The sequence below is a fragment of the Schistocerca serialis genome, chromosome 5, assembly GCF_023864345.2.
Source record: "Schistocerca serialis cubense isolate TAMUIC-IGC-003099 chromosome 5, iqSchSeri2.2, whole genome shotgun sequence".
Classification (NCBI taxonomy): domain Eukaryota; kingdom Metazoa; phylum Arthropoda; class Insecta; order Orthoptera; family Acrididae; genus Schistocerca; species Schistocerca serialis.
In genome coordinates, this window is record NC_064642.1 from 404,011,515 (window position 1) to 404,038,204 (window position 26,690).

Below are 26,690 nucleotides of genomic sequence, written 5' to 3' on the forward strand. Positions count from 1 at the left end.
TCCGCGCGTCTCTGCAGATGGAGCCCATTGTTCAGTATTTAGTGGCAATGTTCGCTATTCTGTTGAAGAACGCGTGTTTCTTGAAAAACAGTAATGGTACACTCGTTCCATTAAGACATATCAGCGAATGTTTGTGAACGATTTGGTGACCAGCATATACCATATAAATGGTGCTTACAAAAGTTAGTGAACAAGGTGGAGAGCAGTGGAACGGTGTTAGATCTTCACGGCGGGGAACGGCCATCATTATTGAAAGAAAAAATGACCGATGTGAAACAACGATTGTTGGCCTCTCCTGCGAAGTCTGACTCATGTTTATCTCAGAAATGTGGAATGTCTCGGAGAACATATCACAGAGTTGCATAGAAAGCCAGCGTTGAATCCATACAGGTTTACAGTTGTCCAGGAACCGAATGTCAATGACAAAGACAAAGGCAATACATTTTCCCATTGGTTTCAGCAATTTATTGCCCAGAGGCCAGGAATATTGCTGTGCACATGGTTCAGTGATGAGGCATGCTTCCACTTCTCTGGCTACCTAAACACACAAAATACACATTTGTTGTGTAATGAAAATCCACACGCACTGGTCAAGCAACCCCTGCACTCACAAAAGATTGGCATGTTCTGCGCAATATCACAGCATCACATCAATGGACCAATATTTTTCGAGTCCACTGTAACAAGTGCAGTTTACATCTAAATGTTTTGGGAATTTGTGAACCAGTTGGATGAAGAAGAACTTGCCTGAGGCTGGTACCAACAGGATGGTGCCACGTTTGTAGTGACCATGGCTGAGGTCGAATCATGCCTCCCTGGCAGAATGATTTCGAACGGACGCTGTGGCCCCTAGGGTCACCTGACCTGACATTATCTGCCTTTTTCCTCTGCAGTGACCTGAAAGACAAGGTATACAGGAACAAACCATACAACTTGGAAGATCTGTGAGAGAAATCATCTGTGAAATCAAGGCAGTGACGTCGAAGATTCTGGCAGCAACACTCAAGAATATGCTTCATTGTGTTCAACCGTGTTTACTAGTGAAGGGCAGGCACTTTCAGCACCTTTTGTGATTCACCTTCTTGTCCCCACAAACAATGTATGACATGTTCGTTTCATTTCCTGATTATCATGCAAAGCTTTTAAGAGTAATTTAAGCAAATAGTTGTCAGTGGGGCCTCTTTCGAGTAGGACACCCTGTATTATAAATACACTCATATAGAATTCAATGAGGATGTAGCAAAAAATTAAAGTAAAATCTTCAAAAACGTCTACTGAAATTGTATGAAGGCAAAACAAAAATTACATGACCACTAGAGATGGGCATGTATCCTGATACTGGCCTATCTTTTATATATATAAAATTGAGTGTCTGTGTGTATATCCAGGATCTCGTCCGAAATGTGTGGATTGGTTTCAGCCAAATCTGGCACAGAAACTACAGGTCTCACAAGTATCGGCACTGTAGGGTTTATTACCTCCTAGCTCCAATAAGAGCAGAAGTACTAGTGAAAACGTGTTTGATCCAGCCCCTGGTGTATAAGCTGCCCTGCATGACAGAGACGTTGCGTGAGAACAGTATTGGTCTGCCAAATCAAAACAGTTTGCTCCACTACCTACATGTCACAGGCAAGAAACTGTTTTCTGGGCATCAACATGCAGATTCCCCTGCATGATAGGTGTGTTGTGTTGGAATAGTATCAGCCTGCTTTAATGACCTGCCTTCCATGGTAGCCTGCACATCAGGGGAAAATAAATAATTTTCAAGCTCCTGGTTTGTGGCCTGCACTGCATAACAGGTGTTTTGTGGTAGTAGTATTGGCCTGCTTTATGGAACTATATTGCAGGGGCTGCACATATCGATGAGCATGGCTGGGGCAGCTTGAGATGGATTGAGGAGGGGTGGACAGTGTAAGGGGGACGAAGAAATGGACGGAGTGGTGGGAGGAGAGGGAGACGCATGAGGCAGGTGAAAGTTGTAGAGGGGTAGTGGGCAGGTAGAAAAGGAAGAGGGAGAGGTGGAAATGGAAAGAGGGAGGGAGAGGAGGATATAGGGAGAGGGAGGAAGATATGGTCAGAGAGAGGGGGTGGAGGAAATGGACAAAGAGAGAGGGAGGAGGAGATGAAGAGGTAGAGAGTGGGGACAAGGAGATAGACAGATAGAGGTGGGGGATGAGGCAGACACAGAGGGGAAGGTGTGTTCATTATACGTGTCGAATGGATATATGGGAGAAGCCGCAGGGAAGAGGCTAGTACAGATGGATGTCGTTTATCAATTTCATAAAGGCTGCAGAGCACCATAAATCCAAAACATTTTCATGGATGATTTGTATGATTAATTGTAATGATGTGGAATGGATCAAAACCAAAATTAATTCTCTCTATCTTGGGTTATTTACAATATAATCCTTGATGTACAAACTTGAATATATACTTTTTCTTCGATGTTCTGGAGCAAATTGGTAGTAGAAAGTGACACAACATTTTTTTGTGATACTATTTATCATTTCTCTTGCCACTTATATGTTATTTGGCTTGAACATAGGTTAGATACTATCTCCAAAAAAAGAGATAGCTCCTTTCGTCGCAATATAAAAGGGAGTTGCTAAAGTCGAACCTTGTGGAAATCCATTCTGACTTTTGCCAACCTCTCACCCATGTTAGTTAGCAGACTTCCCACTACCTCTATTAATTGCAGCATCCCTGCCGTGAGCCGGGATTTGTGGCTTACTCGGATCTGCAAGGACAATAGGCGCGTGGAGCACGCGGCAGACGCTCCGCCTGCCGCAGTTGCGTATCGATCCTCGCGCCGGCGCATCTCGCGGACCACGCAGTCGCCGCCGACCTTTTGTCTTTGACCCGGATGACGTCGTGTGCGCCGGAGCGCACATTACGCTCGCTACCCTAATCGGACACAGTGCCTCCCCAGTCCATTATTAGAACCCACCGCGTGAGCAGCAGGCTGAGAAGCTGTGCAGCCAATTCACACGAAATATGGCAGTGCTGATCATGGAATTTGAGTTGTTCCCACGAAAATTGTGGGGATTTCAAGATGGAGGTTGAATCTGCGAGGTAGACAATCTCTCATAAATAAGCTCACTTACTGTAGACTTTCTCTGGTGAAATGCGGCATGTTGGACACCATTTTCGTACTGGAAATTTTTAGAATTTTTTAAAAATTTTTTGGGAAGATAATCTAGATAAAACAGAAACTCTGAAATTGAGAGATGGTGATTTGGACAGCATGTGACATCTCCATGTCCTTTATGAGATTATCTGAGCGTGACTTGATTTATCATACATAAGATGTATCCGCAGTTGCGAATATGTTGAATCTTCAGCTGTACAATGATGTGAGGAAATTCAAAATTTGTACCGCTTGTCACGAACGGTCGCCTTAACCACTACGGATATCTAAGCACACTTCACAACCAGATCCAGACTTCCATATGTCGTCGTCTGTGTGTCTACAACCTGCATTTGTACAGTCACTATGTGTATTCCCGTATAGGAGAGAGATCTTAACCAAAAGCCGCTTGGCCGGTACATAGACGATGAGACGGTGACATTGAAGAATGGGTCTGGTCATGAAGCTTGTTCGGACAGCTGAAGTGGTTAAAACGACCGCTTATGACAAACGGGAAGTCCGGTTCGATTCCCGGTCGAGCACAAATTTTCAGTATCCTGACACCATTGTACAGCTGAAGGTTATCCGTATTCGCAACTGCAAATACATGCATACGGTGCTAAATTTAATACATTGAGCTGCCACTTTTGACAGCAACAACAGTTCTAACCCTCTGAGCATGGGCTCGAACTGGGTTTCGATGATAGATACACGAACGTCATTCCATGCTGCGTCAGTTATATAGCAGAGTTGATGAGTTGGAGCCGGCCTGGGTGGCCGAGCGGTTCTAGGCGCTACAGTCTGGAACCGCGCCACCGCTACGCTCGCAGGTTCGAATCCTGCCTCGGGCATGGATGTGTGTGATGTCCTTAGGTTAGTTAGGTTTAAGTAGTTCTATGGGACTGATGACCTTAGAAGTTAAGTCCCATAGTGCTCAGAGCCATTTTTTTATGAGTTGGGGACGGAGAGGGTTTAAAGGGCGCACGACGGGCAGGTCTTCAGCGCCCGCTCAGTAACAGATTGAGACGGGTGTCAAGAAAAGACTCAGAACAATAAGATTAAACAAAACGTAAGACACAGGAAACAAGCTTGGAAAACTATGTACCAGAGTTGAATTGTGGTGGCTGATGAGTGGTGGCAGGCAAGTGCCTTGCCAACCAATGACCAACTGTTTTCAGTGGATGAGAGATGCCTTGCCAACCAATGACCAACTGTTTTCAGTGGATGAGAGATCTGACGGTCGTGTTGAGTAGTGGGTAGGGCAGAAGTCGACCACCCGCGTAACTAGTGAGAAATGTAACGGCTGCTCTCCAAATTACCAGCGATGTTCACCAGAAGTGACCGGAGCTTCCACACACTGTTACGCTCATTGTGATGCTGCACTAAGAACCGGTACTCTTCAGAAAAGACATGATGGCATTCTTGAGCCGAATTTTGTCATTGGGCGCGTTACTGTCTGCTAGCGAATCAAGGGGTCGCTGTGCCGATAGCCCATTGTGCTCCGCGCATTGCCGCACTCACCGTTTAGATAGTTTCTCACTGGAAACTAACCCATTTCCTAACTCGCATGTGACGTAGCTGTACGGACGTGCAAAGCCAAGCAAACTGTATGTCTGTCCTCTTAGGCACTAATTGCGTCGGGCATCCTACACAGCAGTGAGTGTAGCCCTCCTGAACCCATCAATTCCATATTCGCATGGCAATCGTTGGACCATGACCAATGCAAGCACCAATATCACCGAATGATAAACAGCGGTTTCGACAGGCTATTATTCAGCCGCTGTCATATTCCTATAGGTGCCAGTAGACCTTTCTCCTTCTTACACGAGGCATAACACGATTTTCTCACAAACAAACAACATTAAAAATCGATCTCTGGATCAGAAACTCGCTTCATATTTTTTGTTATGTACAGAATGTAGTTGGCGTTATTTCCACCTGCTACTGGGTGGTTATAATTAAAGTGCAGTTACTCACAGATGCCCAGTATGGACTGTAATTATCATATGGCAGCGAAACTTGGTAGATTTTCTTGTGTTATGCGGAGCCGATTTACGTCGGGAAAAATTATTTCCAATTTTGGCTACCAGGTGCAGATCTGGCGCTGTGAATGAAAGAAAGACTTATGTCATTGTTTCCGTATGTAGTGAATTACGAATGGGGAGTGGGCAGCAAAGGTCAGACAAGTGAGAAAGGCATATTATTAAACGCTATGTATACATTTCGTTGACTATGAGCTCCGGGGACGTTGACGGGATGCGCCAGGTTTGCACGTGGTGGCCAAGATTAGAACTCATTTTTTCCGTCCTAAATCGATCCCGCATTAACGCATTAGCGTATCTACCAAGTTTCGCTGCCATACAATAATTACAGCCCGCATTGGACCTCTATGAGTAGCTGCATTTTAATTGTAACCAGCCGGTATGTGCGTTGCGCTGAAATGCTAATATTTGCACAAGCATGCGCACTGTGTTTTGGAGACTGATCTTCCAAGTATCACGGGCGCCTGCCGCCCGGACTCAAAAATCTAATTTTGTTTTCTTGTGTTCCCTGTGCAAGTGAGCAAATAGTATGTTGCACAATGGCCTACGAATTTACGTAATAGGCCTATCGCACCAGCTTTCTGACTGGATTGAGAAATCAGCTGGAAATACGACTTTGGTTAGACAATATGCTGAACACTAAATAATAATGTGGTGTGACTAAGGCCTCACGTCAGGAAGACCGTTCGCCGGGTACAAGTCTTTCGATTTGACGCCACTTCGGCGACTTGCGCGTCGATGGGGATGAAGTGATGATGATTAGGACAACACAACACCCAGTCCCTGAGCGGAAAAAATCTCCGACCCAGCCGGGAATCGAGCCCGGGCCCCTACGATTGACATTCTGTCGCTCTGACCACTCAGCTACCGGGGGCGGACATGCTGAACACTGACTGATGATAATGTGCAGGGTAAGAGATGCAACTACACCGTCCGTCCAAGAAGTTCTAAGACTGATTTTATTCCTGGGGTATAAATGACGTCAGCGCAGTAACTACAGTGTCAACAACTATACACAACAGATGTGCATTCGGCCAATCAGTTGAGCATCTCTCCGTCAACAAAATATATTGCCTTTAAATGTAACTATGAAATGTTTAGGTAAATGTAATCGTACTATGTAAAACTGCAAAACAGAGATGGCTGTCACAATAAATAAATAAAACTAATTATGTTATGTACAGAATGTAGCTGCCGTTATGTCACTGAAATGCAAAACGGACAATTCTTTTCTGGAAATCATCACGGATTGACAAGATTTGGTTTTATCAATATAAACGTACACAAAACGACAGAGTGCAGAAATTCACATGAAGGGACAACGCTTTGACGACATAACCGACGCGCACGTTGAATAACATCCCAAAAAGGATTTTTCTGACAGTTTGTCTTGGTCGCATGAAAGTTTCCTACTTTGTACTCAAGTGGGGAGAGAGCATGTAGAACACCAGGAGCATTAAAATGACCATCTAAACAATTCTCAGTTTCTTATTAATCCAGTGTCGAACTTTTTGAACTGACTGTTTATGTGTGTCAGAAGGTGCAAATGAAAAAAGGTATGTATTTACACCATTTAACCTTCCATTAACTTTATTTGGTGTTAATCTCTGAGTTGAAGATGCACACTTGACCGAAACCGTTTGTGTATGGATTAACAGCTGTTGGTGAGTCCACGTTTCTGTTCTTTAAATAGTGAAGCAGACAACTTTTATGATGTGACGGATCATACATCATCGTAAATAATATTTAGAATTTGTTGGGAACTTGTGAAGAAGATGGGGAGAGTCTGTACAATGCACTAGAAATTCCTACACTCATGTAGATAGGAACTCGTGTGAAACAATGACAAATGATTCACGTCGGAGGATCGTTTTACCACCGCACAATCTCTTACACGGGGAACGTACAGGGTGTTCCACGTAAAACCGATACGCTTCACGCCCGTGGTTCAAGTAACAATGAACTAACTAGAACAGAATAGGTAATAGTAACGTTCATGTAGTTACCTATTTATATGAGATGCTGGAAGTGATGGCCGTGGGTATCGCTGACTTCGTGTGATGACGTTACCAACAACATGCTGTAATTATGCAGGGGTGATGTCGCTAATTTCTCTAGTAATGAGATCGTCTGTTGCGCGAGAATTGTCAGCGTACAGTTTGCTTTTTAGTGTGCCACATAAATAAAAATCGCACATTGTTAAGGCCGGGGACCTTGGGGGCCAGAGGCCTCTACTGACAAGTCTGTCTTCGGGGAACGTTGGTGATGTGGTTCATACTTTGGATGTGTGAGCGGTTGCTCCATCTTGTTCGATTACTAAATAGAGCTTCCTTGCATCTGTTAACTGTGCTTAGACAGAGTCAAAGATCTTTAGATGTCTGACACTGTTGAAGGTGTAATTGAAAAATGTGGTGCCAAAAATGAGCATTCTGTAGAACACACACCAAACATCTATCTTCTCTGGATGGAGAGGATCTTCATGCACAATACGGTGGTTGTCCTGCGACCAGTTCTGGGAGTTTACATAATCTGGCAAATGAAGCCAGGCCTCATCTCACTTTAAATGAAGCAAGGGATCCAAGTAACCGTTAGCTTGATGTTAGCAGTCAGTTACAATAATGACCTCATTTTTCCTGATCCTCAAGTTTCAACTCTTGCACCACCTTCAGTATACGATGTACGAGAAACACCAACTTACTGCGATAGCCCCCTTACCGACGTGCGAGGACTTCTCGTAATGTCCATGCGAATTCTGTCTACAGTTTCAGGAGTCATCGTTGTTGGTCGGCTATTCCTCTGCACATTTTGAACGGATCCCACATCCCTCCATTTCTTGCACAGATCTTACGTAGTGCTGGTTGTGGGGAGTTTCCTACCAGGATACTTCGCTTGAAAGGTTGCTCCACATTCCGTGATAGAGCCTATCTTTATGTAACACTCCACAATGTCAATTCGCTGTATAAAGCAAACTGCCCCATTGCTATAACGACTCAACAATACGGCTTCTCGCGACACTGATGCATAACACGTACAGAACGTAAAATGTGAACATCCAGTCATATGCGACGAACCTTGGTAAGTCACTTTAATTGATGAACAAGGAAATAAATACATCTATAGCGATAACAAATTTGACAAAATGGAGAATTTATTCAAGGGCTACTTCAAAAAGTATTCGTCCACTCAATTACAAAAATTAATATTTAGTGGGACTTCCCTTTGCAGCTATCACTGCTTGTAGTCGTCTGGGCATCGACTTGACGATGTTTGCCGTCAGAGAGGCTGGAATTTTGTCCTGAAGTGCTTCTTTTAGGCCTCTCTCGTTAGAAATGTGTCTTCTCCTGATGCTGTCTTCTAGTTCTTTCCAAAAGCGTTCAATAGGACTGATGTGTGGGCTCTGAGGAGGGGTGTTAAGTTGTTTTGGGGTATTGTACTGGAGCCATAGCCTTGTATTTAGAGCCGTATGCTTTGTGTCGTCATCTTATTGAAAAATGTATTTTCCTTGCAGACCTAATTTTTCGGCGCTAGGATTCAAATTATCTTTAAAATGTTGATATACATATGGTGATCCATTGTACCTTCTATGAAATGTAATTTTACAACTCCTGCAGCACTCATACAGCCCCACACCCACTGTGTTTAACCGTTAGCGCAAGATTGCAGTCTTCTGACGCCACACCATTCGCCTGCCATCCGACCCGAATACGTTATATTTACCCTCATCAGAAAATATTACTCTATTCCAGAAGTCTTCCTTTTTGAATCTATGTGCCATCGCAAATTGAAGACGTTTCTTTCGATTCTGTTCACTGACCCAAAATTTCTTGCGCCCTACCCGGCCTTGATACCACACGTTTTGAAGGCATTTCTGATTGTGTTGGCACATACCTTCTTTCCCCGAGACTTTAACTCCCCAGCCAACTTAGGAGCGCTGATTTAAGGTTTCTTCTTCATTTCTCTCATGATAAATCTGACGGCTGCATCAGTCAAAGTGTGAGGGCGTCCGGTACGTAGTTGTTTTCTTAATGATCTTGTTGCACAAAATCGATCTATCATCGACTACACTGTCGATCTAGGTCTACCGACTACTTTAGCAATCTTGTAAGAAGATTTTCACTCATTATGTAAGTGCAGAATAAGTTTCCTTTCGATCAGCGTCGTCTCATTACCCTTACGGCCCATGGCGCTAATTGCACTGTATCGGCGCCGTTCAGAACCACAACAGGCGATAGAGCGGGGCCGCGCACCGTTGTGTGTCGTGGGTCAGCGTTATAATTTGATCACTGCGCGCAGAATTTCAGCATGTTCAGATGGTGGACGAATATTTTATGAATTAGCTCGTGTATTACATTTTCTATTTTGTTAACCTTGCTTTCGATTTGGATGTATTTCTTTCCTCGCTTTTCAACAAAAATGGCTTACCGAGGTACTTCTTACATTACTGGCTCTTTAGATTTTTTATACATTTCTTTTCATGTTACGCAGACTTTGTTTTCTAGAAGATATGCAGCTAAACGAATACTTTTTGGACTCACTGCAGCTGCACTCAGTTTTCCGATAAAATGCAGTGTAGCCGACTTTCGAGACTGTGTTTCCACTTCCGAAGCAATTCGATCGAGAGATGAATAACCCCGGTACGTGAGGCGTACCTGTTTTATGTAGAAATGCACATCCCTGACGTTTAAAAGCAGCCAAATGGCTCTGAGCACTGTGGGACTTACCATCTGAGGTCATCAGTCCCCTAGAACTTAGAACTACTTAAACCTAACTAACCTAAGGACATCACACATATCCATGCCTGCGGCAGGATTCGAACCTGCGACCGTAGTGGTCGCATTGTTCCACACTGTAGCGCCTAGAACCGCTCTTCCACAGCGGCAGGCTAAAAGCAGCCAGAGAGTTGAAAACAAGTTGCCAAATCCTGGTGGAATCTCAATTCAATTTTACAGAACGCATTCTTCGGCATGGTCCCAAATATTGCGTTTATCACGAATCTCTTTCCCAGTGCAAAGTCCCAAGCGACTGGAGAAAAGCGCAGGCGACTCCCGAATATAAGAAGGGTAAAAGAACGGGCCCATCCTTTACGCCGGTTTGCTGCAAAATTCTTTAATGCATTATAAGTTCGAATTTAGTAAATTTGCTCGGTACAGTGAAGCTAACACGCATTTAGAAAGCATCGCTCATGCGAAGTTCAGCTCCCCTTTCCCTCGCACGATATCCTGTGAACCCTGAATGAAGAGCAACAAGCTGATTTCATATTCCTAGATTTCCAGAAAACACCTTGTATGTTGTCCTGGATGGCAAGTAGACAGAAGTGATCTCAGGACTGCTCCAGGGAAGTGTGATAGGACCATTCTTGTTCTCTATATAATTAAATGATCTGATTGATAGGAAGAGGAGCAAGCTGTGACTGTTTGCTGACAATAATTTAGTGTGCAGGACAGTGTCATCCTTAAGTGACTTTAGGAGGATACAGGATCACTCGGTTAGAATAATGGCGACTGCTCGATTTGCTACTGTCAGCCAATCACAGCGATCAAAGGACACCGGATCTTGTTAGCTAATACAGCGACCACAGTAATCCCGATCTAGTCATCCAATCACAACATTGTTGCGGGCGAACAAAGAGATTTCTATTCTTGATCGTGATAAATATTTCGCTATTTTTTACAAATATATCGCGATTTCCGAGTCTTGGATGCACGAGCACAGCTCAAATTGCTGTGCATGAAGGAATGACATTTATATTCTTCGTTGTCACAGACATGTTTTTCCCCATTTCCAGGAATATGGTTAGGCTGTTTTCGGCTGGTTTTTTCCCCCCGAATATTTCGCGAATTCCGAGGGTATGTTAGGCTGAGACACAGAGCACAACTTGAACTGCCACAATAGTCTGATTGTGGTGACAGACTGATCAGTAGCTTAGTCCAAGGTCTCCGTTAGGTTGAGAACTAACAGCTTGGTCGTGAGTTGGCGAAATCAGCCAAGGCGAAATGAAGAAATGTGTCGTGGTGATAAACCGATCTGTAGCTTATCCTTTAGTCTGGATTATGTTGGATGGTAACAGCTTGTTTGTGGGTTGGTGAAGCCAACAAATGCGAAAGAAAAAAACGTTGTTATGCTGACAGACTGATTTGTAGCTTAGCCCGAGATCTACCTTGGAATGGAAGCTAATACCTTGTTTATGATTCGGCGAAGCCAACGAATGTGAAAGAAAAAAAATATGGTTGTGGTGACAAACTGATCTGTAGCTCACAAACGAATGTGAAAGTAAAATCCAGATGGTGGTGGTAGTTTGATCTGTATGTTAGCGCGCAGTGTGAAATTTATAATTCTGCTTGTAAGCAATATTCAGTTATTTTGCCCCCCCCCCCCCCCCAAATACCTAGGGTATGATTAGGCTGGGACCCAAGAGCACAGCGTAAATCGCAACAGCGGAATATTTGTAACAATTACTATAATAACTATAATAGTAATATTGGTTGTCATAAATATGTCCCCCTTTTTCCGAATACGTCGCGATTTGCAAGGGTGTTTTTATGCAAGAACTAAGATCGCGGTTTTAAGTTGCTGAGCCTGAAACGAGCGGCAGTGGCATTTGCTTTGTTGCGTATTACAAATATTTAGTTCTAACTTGTGTTATTCTGTCAGTCTCAGTTGTCAGGTTTGATCCCCTAGGTAAACAGTTGTGCCCAGTGACTGTATCATTGCCAGTAGTAAAGGATACAGCTGTCAGTCGTAAATGATGTTTATTGCGACTGATTACGATAGCCTTAACTGCTTGATCCTCACTTGTGTGTAATATTATGATGATAATTTTTACTTCAGATCCTTCTAGTCACAACTGAATAAAACACTTTCTTGTGACATACTTTTTGGCCTAGAGACGGACGGCACAAAAAATGTGTTTTTGCTTCATTTGTGATTATGTGGATCTAAAGTAATAACTATTAACATAATATTTCCTAATATGTCATTATTTGCTGAGAATATCATGTGGCCTGTGCTCTGATTGATTTACGGAAAGAAATCGAGCAGCCGTAATCATCAATTCCGTGCTTTCAAAGCTGATGTGCCGTATTGTCGGATCTCATATTTATACTTGTGTATTACGAAAATAAGTAGTTTCCGTTATACAGCGCATTAAAGATCTCAAGGTTGGTTGTAGGAAAGACGAATGGTCGTCTTTGGTTTATTGGTAGAATTCTAGGAAAGTATAGCTTATCTATAAAGTAGACAAAGTATGTAACACTTGTGTACCCATTCTTGTATACTGCCGAAGAGTTTGGGGTCCCCACCAGGTCAGATTAAAGAAATACATCAAAACAATTCTATGGTGTGCTGCTAGATTTACTACCAGTAGGTTTGAACAGCACGCAAGCATTACAGAAATATATGTCATCTCAAATGTATGGAAGCAGGTCTTATGTTCTGAAAGCACTCACGAGAAAGTTTAGAGAACAGACATTTGTGACAGGCTGCAGCACAATCCAACTGCCTCCGACATACACATCACATAAGGACAGTGAGGACTAGATAAAAGAAAAACAGCCCGTATCTCGTGGTCGTGCTGTAGCGTTCTCGCTTCCCACGCCCGGGTTCCCGGGTTCGATTCCCGGCGGGGTCAGGGATTTTCTCTGCCTCGTGATGGCTGGGTGTTGTGTGATGTCCTTAGGTTAGTTAGGTTTAAGTAGTTCTAAGTTCTAGGGGACTGATGACCATAGCTGTTAAGTCCCATAGTGCTCAGAGCCATTTGAACCATTTTTTAAAAGAAAAACAGGGCTTCTATGAAGGCATAGAGACAGTCATTTTCCCCTCATTCAATTTACGAGTGTAATGGGAAATGGGGTGACAAGCAGTAGTAAATGTAAATGTCGTGTGATGAGGGCCTACTGTCGGGTAGACCATTCGCCGGGTGCAAGTCTTTCGATTTGACGCCACTTCGGCAACTTGCGCGTTGATGGGGATGAAATGATGATGATTAGGACAACACAACACCCAGTCCCAGAGCGGAGAAAACCTCCGTCCCAGCCAGGAATCGAACCCGGGCCCTTAGGATTGACATTCTGTTATGCTGATCACTCAGCTACCGGGGGCGGACACAAGCAGTAGTGCAACGTACCTACCTTTATGCATCATGTGATGGTGTGCAGAGCATGTATATACACTGAGGATGACAAAAGTGATGGGATAGCGACATGCACAAATACAGATGGCGGTAGTATTATGTACAAAAGGTATAAAAGGCCAGTAAATTGGCGGAACTCATTTGCACTCAGGTGATTGACGTGGAAAGGTTTCAGATGTCATCATGGCCGCATGACAGAAATCAACAGATTTTGTCTGCTAAATAGTAGGTGGAGATAGATGCATGGGACATTACATTTTGGGAATTGTTAGGGAGATCCGTAACATCAAGAGTGTTACGGAAATACCAAATTTCAAGCATTACGTGGACTTCATGTCCCAAAACAACAGCGCCCTATGTCACATCTACATCTACATGATTACTCTGCAATTCACATTTAAGTGCTTGGCAGAGGGTTCTACGAACCACAATCATACTATCTCCCTACTATTCCACTCCCGAACAGCGCGTGGGAAAAACGAACACCTAAACCTTTCTGTTCGAGCTCTGATTGCCACAGTTGCCCTTTATCAGTTCGGAGAATATTCTGGACAATTCAGGTGAATGATTGGACCATCCAGATTGCCTGACATGAATTCCCTCGAACATTTATTCGACATAATCGAGAGGTCAGTTCTTCCACAACCATTTGCAACGGCGACACTTTCACAGTTATGGACGGCAATAGAGGGAGCATGGCTCAATATTTCTGCAGTGAACTTCCAATCCCTTGCTGAGTCCACACCATGCCAAGCTGCTGCATCATGCCAGGCAGACGGAGGTCCAACATGGTATTAGGGGGCATCCCTCGACTTTTGTCACCTCAGTGTAGATGTAGAAGGAAGGATGTTGGCATCTTCCCTAAGAAAACGTTATGGTGCAGAGGTTTAACATATTTTAGACAGGGTTCATGTGTAAATTTGTTGTGTTGTGTGATGCTGTATTTGGAAAGGAAATTGAAATTCTAGTTGAGGTCTTGGATCTCTGCCTTGATTTTCTAGTTAATTAGCCATATATCAGTTTCTAAGAATAAAAAAAGTTATATTCTTGCTAATTATAACAGAGACACAGGCTGTTGGATAGTAAATTGTTAACATAATTGTTATTGTGCATTCTTTCAATCCAACATGGAACAACAGATTTCATTTTCCATGATTATTAAATGAGAACTTTACTTTATATGAAGGTGAAAACTCATCATTTCTAGTTTATGGATAACTGATAAATTCTATTGGTGTAACATGTTAATATAGGGTGACAATTATTGAACGATAAGAAATAAGATCTCATAACTTCTAACAGTTTGTGTTAGGACCTTAACACTGCATCATTGGCTGTGTGACATGATGGGAATTAGTATGCTCATGCATGGTTTGGTTTAGCGACAGAGCCCACCTTCATTTGGATGGGTTTGTCAATAAGCAAAACAGAGACATCTGGGGGGCGGGGGGGGGGGGGGGGGGGGGACTGAGAATCCACATTTCGTGATTGAAAAGCCTCTTCATTCTCAAAGAGTGACTGTATTGTGTGCAATGTCCAGTAATAGAATAAGTGGTGTGATATTCCTTGATGGCACGGTGACTACCAAATGGTATGTGAAGGTTTTGGAAGAAGATTTCATGCCCATTTCCAGAGTGACCCTGATTTTGACAAGATGTGGTTCATGCAAGAAGGAGCCCGACTCCGTCAAAGCAGGAGAGTGTTCGATGTTAATGGCGGAGCACTTTGGGGATAACATTCTGGGTCTGGGGTACGCAGATGCTACTCACATGGGCCTCGGCCTTGACTGGCTGCCATATTCTCCAGATCTGAACACATGCAACTCCTTTTTGTGGGGCTATATTAAGGACAAGGCATACAACAATAACCCCCAAACCTTTTCTGAGTTGGAAACAGCTATTCAGGAGGTCATCAACACCATTGATGTTCCAACACTTCGGCATGTAATGCAGAATTTTGCTGTTTGTCTGCGCCACATCATAGCCAGTAATGGCAGGCATATCGAACATGTCATAACCTAAATCCAAATATCTGTAGTGAAATTTACATGTTAAATAAAGTGTGTGCAAGCTATAGTTTGTAACTAATTTACAATTTTTTCATATAGTTCAATAATTGTCACCCTGTACGCGTTATTAATTTTTAAAAAATTACATTCAATAATTGCATGAGAACCGCTTCTTGTGCTGTAATTACTGTATTTGATCTGAGACATTCTTATTAATTGTAAATTGTTGTGGATATATTTTGATATATCATTTAAAATGATCTTGAGTGGTGAACTGAGTGATACTGAATCCATGCTCTTGTTACTGATATTCAGTGGTTTGGTTTATTATAAATGCCTTTCTTTCAGTGTAGTCTATATAGCAACAGAAGTATGCAAGTCTTGTACAGCTTGTGTTATTAATATCAACTGAAATAATGACAAAACAAATGTTACAATATTTTACAAAGCTGAAGTTTTGTTAAAAAGAATATAGCGCAGCAACAGGCTATATTGAATCAGCCTTGCACCGGTGTTGTCTCTGTAACATTGTAGTTTGAACTGGCTCAATTTATCTAATGTTGAACTTGTTAAATTGACACACTGTTTATAGTATTTCCATGATTAGTTTCTTCATGAACAGTTTATATGAATTGTCTTAATACTTTGCTCAGATTGATAAACTGCCATTGTTAAATGTTACAATCGATATTTGCTATCAGTATTGTCAAGTTCAAGCTGAAGTATTTTATATTAACAAACCTATAGCCATATGCTTCGATTATTTTGATACTCTGTCTGTTTCGTCGGTCTGTACACCAAGCTTTGTATTCTACTGCTCATCAAATATTTTTGTCCCAATGTTTTGTGGACACACTTGACAGTAGTAAAAAAATACGCACACTGTCTTATAAATTCTTTAGCATATACTCTATTATTGTGATTTACATTCACTTGCAATATGGAAAGGGAATTTTCAGATTGTGAAGTTCCTATAGTTGTTGTGGGAAACAAAAATGTTTTCACTTTCATCATGCTCGTTTGGTAATGGTCTTTCCCTTCCCAATCCCCGCTTCTCCCATGCCTTCTCTGCTCAAAGTTATGAGCCTATAAGAAGGTATGTATAATGAACATTGTCTGTTAATGTTGCACTAGAAAATTATGGGTCTAAGACAACCAATGGCATTAGGAAATAACAGTCATACACTGTATGAAATCTGTATTCAGGTATGGGCTGGTTCATAAATGATGTGTTCGTCATTGTATCTAACTTTGTGAAGTTGAATTTGTCACAGTTCACACTACTTTGAGAGCTGGGACCTATAGCATTTGACACCTTGTTAAAGTGTTACTCCAGAATATATCATCTGTGTTATAAGTGTATGTCTTCTCCCATGTCATTCTTTAAATCCCTACTCTATTAAAACCTCTGGTTCAGTGAATGTATTGTAGTTCCTTGTGCCAGCATTTGTATTGTGGTTCCTTGTGTCAGCATTTGCATATTATGTGAAGTGAAAAAAATGGGAGCCTGACTATTCATTCCAGCAGCTGTTGTGAATTTTATTTTTAACAATGATCATAGAAATTGTTACTTTCATTTTGAAAATTTTCAAACTTTTAGGTATGAACCTCCAGTAATCCAGTGATTTTGTACATTTTCTTCATTTGGTACTTCCATTATTATAGAGTTCCATCCATATAATGTGAACGTCATGTGAGTTGCGTCAGCTACAGTTTCATCATATCACTGTCATGTCTAACTTTTCACAACGCTTCATAATCAGAAAATATTTTCATATTTCTGTTGCTTGATGGAACTCAGGTATTAAAGATCTCTTGGTATATTATTTTTTAATCTCAAGAAGAATAACTGTCCATTTATTTGTTTGTTTGGAAATGTTATGCAGTAAAAAAAAATTGCACAATTAATCTTGTTATCTAGTTGTTGCAGGTAACCAAAATGTTCCAACTGAACTTCAGGAGTGCCATTCACTCACAAGGCAGCTACAGAAGAATCAGACTGCACTGTACAACCAGATCATCATGCTTGCAAAGCAGCTAGCAAATTTTAGTTCAAAGGTAATTGTGATTACAAACTGATTGTTGTTGCAAGAGGAATTTAAATGTGTGAAATTTCATGAAAATCAGGGTAATACCATATATACTGAATATGTGAAAGTGTAGAAAATGGGGGGAAACAGAAATTACATTTTCAAAAAGTTACAGTGTGGTTAGAATGCTGATCAATAATTTCTAAATAACAAACAACAATAAAAAAGCAAGAACGCACACAATCTAACAAGAATCGAAGGAAGCTGTATTGTGTTCATGAAACAGAAAGTGAGGTTTTTCATTCAAACAGTGCAGCTTGGGGAAAATGGGGTGTGGACCTGGCTTTCTCATTCCAAATGGTGTGTGACAGAAATAAATAGAGCACTTTGGTCTAATGTTTTGTTAATTTAATAGTGACTAAGTTCAAATAGCAACATTGGCAGTCATTTCTGCAACATGTCAAGATTTTCTCACTTACAAAATCTATTTGCTGCAATTCAAGAATTCTTTTACTCAGTAATAGCACTGTTCTATTAGAAAAGGCTTAAGGCTATGTTTAAATGATTTTTTATGTCACTGTTTTTTTAAATCACTATGTAGACAATTGAATAATTGAACTGTTATATGTGAAACACTTTTCTGATGTAATACTGTGCTAATTGAGACATGTCTCAGTACAGTGAAAATTTTGTTAAGTCATTTGAGACCAAAGTCATCACAATTCCTTCAGTAAAGCCACAACTTACTCCTTCCCTCACCCTCACCACAGCTGCTGTATTTCTAAACATGTCCATGTCTGTGGGATATCATACATTACTGAAACAAGGTAACCTGTTGCAGTGGCTTGAACTTCTTGATTACGCATTTTGAGTTATTTAATGGCATTTCACCTTTGATTTTATCATGCAAAGTATTTCAAATTCTAATTTTATATCAAAATTAACTTTAGTTCCTGTAGATAGTGTTGGTGTTATCTCCATAGTTTTCTTATCAGAACAATAAGACTTCAATCGATCATTTCTGTTGTGGAAGAAGAATCATTATCATGCTTCAAAATTCATGATGTCATTGACTGCTCTGACCTCTTAGATAGATCATAATCTCCATCCAAACAGGCAGGCCTCAGAAGGCCATGTGGTCAGCACACTGCTCCCCCAGCAGTTGTCAGTTTTCGTTACTGGAGTTGCTACTTCTCAATCAAGTAGTTCCTCAGTGGACCTCTCAAGAGCTGAATGCACCCCACATGCCAATACTGCTTGGCAGACCTGGACAGTCTCCCATCCAATTACTAGCAAAGCCTGACAGCTCTTAACTTCGGTGATGTGATGGGAACCAATGCTACCACTGTGGCGCAGACGTTGGCATACACATCATAAAGTAAAATCAATAAAAAGTGTTCTTGATTGCATTGTCATTTATTAAAAATATGACGGGTTCTGGTTTTTAGTAGTAGGCCATTCAGCTGACGATGACAAGACTTCAAACAGCTGTGCTGACCTCAGTCACAGAACTAATTTTACTTTACTGATAAATAACTGTTCCCAACAATGTTATCTAAAATTATGAGACATGTCATAGCTATTCAGTTATTACAAGATCTCTCATACATTCAACATAATTTTAAGTTATCAGAGTATTGTTATTACAAAAATAGCAGTGTACCTAGAAATGTTTTTATAAAGTTAAGAAAATTAGGATATTAATTGTTTTCCAGCATTGCAGAACAACTACTTCCTATGCTAGTTTTTGCTGGAAAAAATATGTTAGCAAAACTGATTGCACCTTACACCTGACTATAATCTGTTACATAACAGATTAATATTCATATTCATTTCATGGCATATAATTATTGTGTGACAGATATTTGAAAAATGATGAACTTCTTTCCAGCTCAGTGATGTACAAGATGGTTTCCACAGTGTCCAAGAGAAGCTTGATGGTGCTCCAGAGCTAGTAAATGTGCCTCAGACCATCAAGGATCTACAAGGCAGTGTTGCTGGTTTTGGAAGCCAAATACGGGACCTTGCAGCTACAGTTGAAAACCTCAAATCTCAGAACACAAAATACCAAGAACTTTCCACAAATATTGTGCAGAACTTGACAACAGTCAGGGTATGTTAGAAATATTGTGTGTGTGTGTGTGTGTGTGTGTGTGTGTTTTCAGTCACATCATTCAAATAAAACTATTATACATTGAATGTGACAGGTTTCTCATGGTTTTATTGTTATTGTCATCATCATCATCATCATCATCATCATCATCACCAATATCTTACAGAATCTGTCAAGTTGTTTTTAGACAAAGTGACTCTGACTTTAATAGTATGCATTCAGCTTCTCCATGACATCCTCATCTTTAAGAGTATCAAGTGTCTGTACTAACATTAACGTTTGTTGAGTGTGGACAGAAGTGGGTTTCATTTGCACTAATGATCAAGAAAGCCACCACTTAGGGGAATGTTGATTGATTGATTGATTTTAACAGGAGAGCTAAAACAGCTTATGTTTGACCTGCCTCTGCCCGCACCGAAACAAGGTTTATTGTGCGGTATCACTCCCTGTATGTCTAGTAAAGCCAACCAGTGCCCGTAAATAGTGCAAGGAGTCCCCCTACCAGTTTTTTGTTAGACACAATTTCTTCAGATCTAGTTGTCTCGAAGATTCTGTATCTTTTACTCTCCAATGCCATGCATTCGAAGATTAGGTGAGATGTAGTTTCTTCACCCTCATCACAGATCCTACATTTAGGGTCCTCTTCCGTTATACCCATTGTGTGTAGGTGTTTTCAAAGTTCCCATGGCCAGTTATCAGTCTAGTCATGAGTTTGATCTCTTTCCTGTTCAATCCCAGGATTGCAGAGCTTCTTTTAAAACATGGCTTGGTCATCATTACCTTACCATGTTTTTGTTTATGGACCTTGGTCCAATATCCTATGTGCTGTTTCCTAAGCCAGTTCCATAGTTTTAATTTGATCATAGCCTTGGTGATTGTCAGGACAGGTTCTGGTCCAATAAATGGAGTTGTTGCCCCCATCCTAGCCAATCTATCGGCTTGTTCATTGCCACAGATCCCTGAGTGGCCAGGGACCCACACTAGGTTCACCCTGTTGCTTCCCCCTAGCACCACCGGAGCTCTGTGGCAATCTGCAACAATCTTAGATCTTGTTGCAGGAGCTGCCAATGATTTCAGGGCTGCCTGGCTGTCTGAATAGATGTAGATGCTACGGTCATTGTAGCACTTATGCATATTCTCCTCCACACATGCCCCGATTGCAGTAATTTCAGCTTGAAATACAGAGGCCAATTTCCCTAGAGATATGATGCTCTCCAGTCTTGGCTGAACCCCATACAACCCTGCCCCAACACCTTGGTCTGTTTTCGACCCATTGGTGAACCAAACGATGTCCCCCGTACGGTGCTGAACTGTTTTCTCCCACTGCTCCTCCCTTCCAATTATTATGTTGTAAGACTTGTCGAAGCAGTTGGGAGTTATTATATAGTCGGCAGGCATTTCCCCAGCCATACATGTATTTACCTCACTCACTATGTTAGTGATTCTGGATATCTGAATGAGACCCAGTTTTGGCCAGTTTTAAGTCTGTGTGCCCCAGCTGCTGCCTCCATCGTAACCCAAAGGTGAAGTGGAGACATATCCAGCATGGCTTCCATTCCAGCGTTTGGTGTGCTGCTAATTCCCCATGTTGTGGCTAAGCAGGCCAATCTCTGCACCTTAGCAAGCTCTTTAGCAGCAACCCGCTGTTCTACCTTCTTCCACCACCCTACGGCTCCATAGGAAATCCTAGGTCTAACCACTATGGTGTATATCCAGCACATACCCCTGGGGCTTAGGCCCCAGTTTTTGTCACAAGCCCTCCTAGTATTCACTAAACTACTTTTTGCCTTGGAGCAGGTACTCTTAATATGAGGGGTCCAAGCTAGCTTCTCATCCAAGGTTACCCCTAGATATTTCACTGTTCCCTTCACAGGTAGAGTTTCATCGAAGAGCTTTAGATTCCAACTTGCATGCTGAATATGTCTCTTCGTAAATGGCACCACAACAGTCTTCTTAGGATTAACTCTCAGATCCTGTTTAATGTACCATTTTTGCATAATGTCCAACCCTCCTTGTGCCTTATTCCTGACTGTGTCAGTGAATTTGCCAAGTATTACTATGAGAAGGTCATCTGTGTATCCTTGGCAGAAGCATTGTCTGGAATTTAGTTCCTCAAAGAGTTCATTCACCACTAGATTCCACAATAGAGGAGACAAAACTCCTCCTTGTGGGCAGCCTCTAGTGGTCTTAATTACCATCTTTTCATTCATCATGGTAGCCTCTACCTTTCTTCCACTAAGCATGGCCCTGGTCCACCTACATATAGTGGTCCCCAGGTCATGCACCTCTGCTGCCCTTACCATGGAATTGAAGATCATGTTACTGAAGCCCCCCTCGATGTCCAGGAAGATGCAGAGGGCTATTTCTTGGAAGTGAAGTGCTTTTTCCACCTTCCAAATGAGTTGTTGGAGAGCTGTCTCACATGATTTACCTGGTTGGTATGCGTGTTGGTTCAGGTGTAGAGGGACCCTACTTAGCCTCCTCTCCCCAACATATACATTAAACAGTTTTTCCAATGTTTTGAGAATGGAGGAGGACAGACGGACTGGTCTCATATCCTTGGCCTTGGTATGATCAATTCTCCCTGGCTTTGGGATGAAGACAACCTTCACTGCCCTCCAAGCATTGTAAATGATTCCTACTGCTAAGCTAACCCTGAATAGTCTGCATAGGACTCTTGTAAGCTTTCCTCCTGCCTGTTGCAGGAGAGCTGGAAAAGTTCCATCTGGGCCAGGTGACTTGAATGGTTGGAATGGTCCCACCACCCACTGGATTTTGTTGAAGTTCACACACTCCTTGGCCTATTCTCAGTCCTCTCTTCGAGTGCCTGAGAACCATTGTCTCTCTGGGTTCACATACTGGTCTGTGTTATCCAGCAGAGCATATTGAGGAAAGTGAGTTTTGAGGAGCAATTCCAGAGTCTCATGTGCTGTCTTTGTATATTCCCCATTCTCCTTCCTCAACGTTCCTCCTGGATTGGTTGGACTCTAATGAGAATCTTGTGAAGTCTGGCTTGTGCAGCCGTGCCCTCCACTTCCTCACAGAATGCCTTCCAGGATGCCTCCTTTGCTTGTCTTATTACAAGATTGTAATTGACAAGGGCCTCACGATATTTAGCCCATTGTCCTTTGCGTCTTGCAATGTTAAACAGTCTGTGTGCCTGTTTTCTCTGTGTTTCCAGTTTGTTATATTCCACCAAGGAAAACTCCAATTTGTGTGCTTCCTGGTGATTCTGCAGTTGTCCTGATATGAGATCACTATGGCAGAGGTAACAGCGTCTGCTACTTCCTCAAATTCTACTGGCTTCCTTATCGATGTTTTAATTTCTGATAAGCCTAAGTCAAGGTCCCTCCTATATGTCTCCCAGTCTGTTTCCCTGGGATTCCTATAAGTCATGGTCTGTCTGATTCCCATTTCAACCTTGAATTTAATGTACATGTGGTCCAATGAGGATGGCTCCAACACCACATGCCATTGTTTGACATAGCTACCCATCGTCATGGAACCAAATGTTATGTCAATTACTTCTTCCCTGCTGCTATTCCTGAATGTAGGTTCATTGCCCCCATTCAGGACCTCTAAGTTGTTAGCTAAGAGGAATTTAAGAAGGTACTCCCCTCTACTGTTGGTGTCCTTGCTGCTCCACACTAGGTTGTGGGCATTTGCGTTGCATCCCACCAGCAGTTTATCACCTTGCCGATGGCAAGTCTCTACCAGTCTCCTCACCTCCAAGGTAGGGGGAGAGCTGTCTTCGTAAGGATGGTATGCTGAGGCCAAAATAATTTCCCTTGTGATACCTTCCTCACATTGCTGCATTTTGATGGTCACTAAGACCCTAGAGCAGAAATCCATCATTGGCATGAAAGAAATGCCATTTCTAACATAGATCCATGTCCTGGAGTTTCTTAGATTCCTAACATAGATCAGCGTACCTCCAGTGCCTCATACACCCCCTTTGTATAAATAGGATTCTTGTATCAGGTCCATGTCCACTTCCTGTCTCCCCAGGCAGCGACTCACGGCAGCAGAGGCCCCTTTACTGTGCTGCAGATTAATCTGCAGCACCTCCAGGCTCCGTCTTACTGCCATCTTTGATGTCTTTGAGAACCCTGACGATGACCTGCGAGAACCCTAAAAACAGTTTCAGGTCCTGCTCCCGCATCGCCTTCGGGGACTTCTCACCAACCTTCACCACCAGGGTTCGTCCTTCCAGAGCAACTTTCTGATTAATCACTCTCCAGTCTTCTGTCGGGAATTTTGGGCCCCTATTTTTCTGAACAGAGTCTTGGGAGAGACTTCCTTAAGGATCTTAGGTACCCCTTATGATATCTTTGCAGTCTTAAGAAGCTCCGATGCCATCTTGACCAGCAGCTTCGCATCTTCCCACAGGGATATCATGGGCACCTTGTCCTTAAGCCATTCTACTGTGTGCACCCCCTCACAGACAAAAATGAGTGCTCCATGATCTAGATAGACCCTCCTGAAGTTGGGACCTGGGCCAGCACCCCCCCCCCCCCCTCCCTCCCCCCCCCCCAATCTTTTCAAAGAGGGCCATCTGTACTAGTTCCTCCTGCAGTGGGGCGATGGCCAACCTTCCTGGATACTTCCATCCCAAAAACCGAGACTGCAGTACTATAACTCTGTTTCCTTATTTCTTGCCTCAATTTTTTCTGGACTCGCTTGTCCAGGGAGGAGGGAATCTTTGATTCCTCCCTTATCCACTTACTGCCTGTCTTTGACGTTGCGGGGGTCTGCGTGTCCACTTCAACCTGAGACAGTTTTTCCTGGGGGTCTTGGGTTCTAGTGCCTTTACTTCCCTCCACTTGTTTTTAGGAAGCCATACTTTCCCTTCCTTTTTCCTCTATTCCCTGAGTAGCTTCCTCCTCTGGGCCCCAGACAAGCCTTTGATCTTAATCTGGTCTAGCTTCTTGGTTACAGTTCCCACTTCTGGCTCAGGTCTAGACCCTGATTCAGTAGCGTAATTGCCCTCCATCAGTTCTGTCCCCGATGTTTGGGTATCTGAGGTCTCAATTTGCCCCTCAGTTTCTTTTTCGTTATTTTCTATAGTTGTGTCCATATTGGTCCCACGAGATTTGGGGATCTAGGAGGTCCACACCACAAATACCCCATGCGGTGTAAGGATAATTACTCAGGGGGGTCGCCTGGTATCCCTGAGGCTCCGTCTGCGGCACATCTTCCCATGGGCCACGCACCCCTCAGCACGGGTCGCATCACAACTTGGGTTGGGTCACGGAATAGAGTAGGACTAGGAGTGGATAGGGAAGATGGGACGTTATGGGACACTCTTAGTCTGATCCATCGGCTGAGGCTTTTCCGGCAGTAGGTCCTCTACCTTCGACATAGCCCTCAGCTTCCCGTGGATATGCAAGCCTCTCCACCCACACAGACAGTGCTTTGTCAAGGTGGTGTCCCCCGAAGAGGTAGGGGAATGTTGATCACTGACTTGATGATTTTATAGCCGCATTATCACATTCTTATGATCTATAAAATGGTAGTCATGACAAAATTATCCTTTCTGAGAGCCAGTGTAGCTTTGTGAGGAGGCCACTAGACAATAGAATATAGAATTATTTCTTTTTTTTTTTTCAACCCAAAATCCATTTTTTGTCTCTGCTGTATTATCTCTCACGATTTGAACACAGCTGGAAATCTAAGAAACTATCTCCTGAAAATTCACCTCAAACGAATCCTATGATTTTATTGATGACAACCTTCAAATCTTTTTAAGATAATAAACATTTGGCGCCAGGTTGATAGTCTTGAAATATCCTCCTTAAGTTCTTTGTCAATACTGACAGATTAACGAAACTTAGAAAGTGATGAAACAGATGGGAGTGCAAACTCTTGTATTGGATCTACCTCCATTTCATGTCAAACTTCCCTATGAACTCATCCACAGCCATACTGGTTCTCACTCTGTTGCGTGCATAAGTGTGTTTATGTTACCTGTGTTTGTGCTCATCCTACAAGTGCCACTTTAGATGTTTACTTGACGTATGTTGCAATGTTATCCCTGTAATTTCTGTCTTAATGTGTTCCTGGTAATCATGATTAGGACTGATATCATATTCTGAGAATTATTCACAGCACCTTTTTTGTTGTTGTCATAGCTGAAAAAGAAAATGATAGGCCAAAGTTGATAATTTCATATTATTTGGGAGAGTATGCACTACACTTTAAACTAGTACCTTACTCTTGAATATCTGTCAATAGGTTCACTAACTGTAGTTTTTCTGGAGCCCATTAATGAAAAAAAATGTGTAGTTTGGTAGCAGTATTTGGGGGGTGGGGAGTGGGGGGTGCTTTGAATCATACCAAGCCAATTCAGTGCCCTTGCATCTCCCCCTCCACCCCTATCTCCTGCGAAACTGTTGAAAGGTAAATTGTTGCACTCCACTGTGAATGGGATAGGACACTATACTGAGTGTCCCAGGAGTAATCGTCAATATTCAGGGATACGACAGGAATAATAATTTGAAGCAAAATCGAATAATAATTTTAAGCAAAAACTTCGTATTCCAAATCAGTTCCTAGGTAGAGCACATTTAATGTACATTGTTATTTGTTTTCTGTATGATTCAATATATTGTAAGGTTTACACATGTACAACACTTGGTATACATTACAACATACTTTTGTAAAGTATCAATTCAAAAATACATATATTTCACACACTTTAAGTATTATCATACATGTCACATTACAGCTGTTGTACAGTTCACAATAAATGTTTGAATATCCCACCATCGGCTTCAGTGCATTTTGACACTCTTGGGAGAACGTGTTGTGTTGCTTGTCTGAGTGCCTCTGCATGTTCCCTAATGAGGGGAACAGCATCCATGATGCAACTAAGCAGTTCAACCAGTCCTGTGATTAGGATAAGTGTGGTTGAGATATTCCCTGAATCATGTGGCAAATTGTGGAGGGGCTCTGTCAAGCTGCTAGTACATTGCAGTCCTCCATGAGGCCAAATAAATGTCCTCTAGGTGTTAAACAAATGAATTTTCCAAAAAATGCAAGTAATTCTGTCCTGTAATTTACTCTTCTAAAATGATTGGACCTATCAATGCGTTACTTATCATGCTGCACCAAACATTGTTAAAAAAAAAAAAAAAAAAAAAAAAAAAAAAAAAAAAAAAAAAAAAAGACTTGGAAATTGGTTTTCACTGTAGCATGTGAATTTTCTATGACCATTGATGATTATTACATTTGTTGTTGATT

At 42.2% G+C, this 26,690-nt stretch overlaps 1 protein-coding gene across 1 annotated transcript in view; it reads left to right on the forward strand.

Annotated features, from left to right (window-relative positions):
* The window catches only part of LOC126480710 (uncharacterized), a 231,456-nt gene that overhangs the window by 154,425 nt on the left and 50,341 nt on the right, over positions 1-26,690 (forward strand). Inside the window, exons 3-4 of the mRNA XM_050103964.1 lie at positions 17,227-17,363; positions 19,227-19,448. Of these exons, the coding sequence (XP_049959921.1) occupies positions 17,227-17,363; positions 19,227-19,448 (359 nt within the window). The remainder of the gene's footprint in view (positions 1-17,226; positions 17,364-19,226; positions 19,449-26,690) is intronic.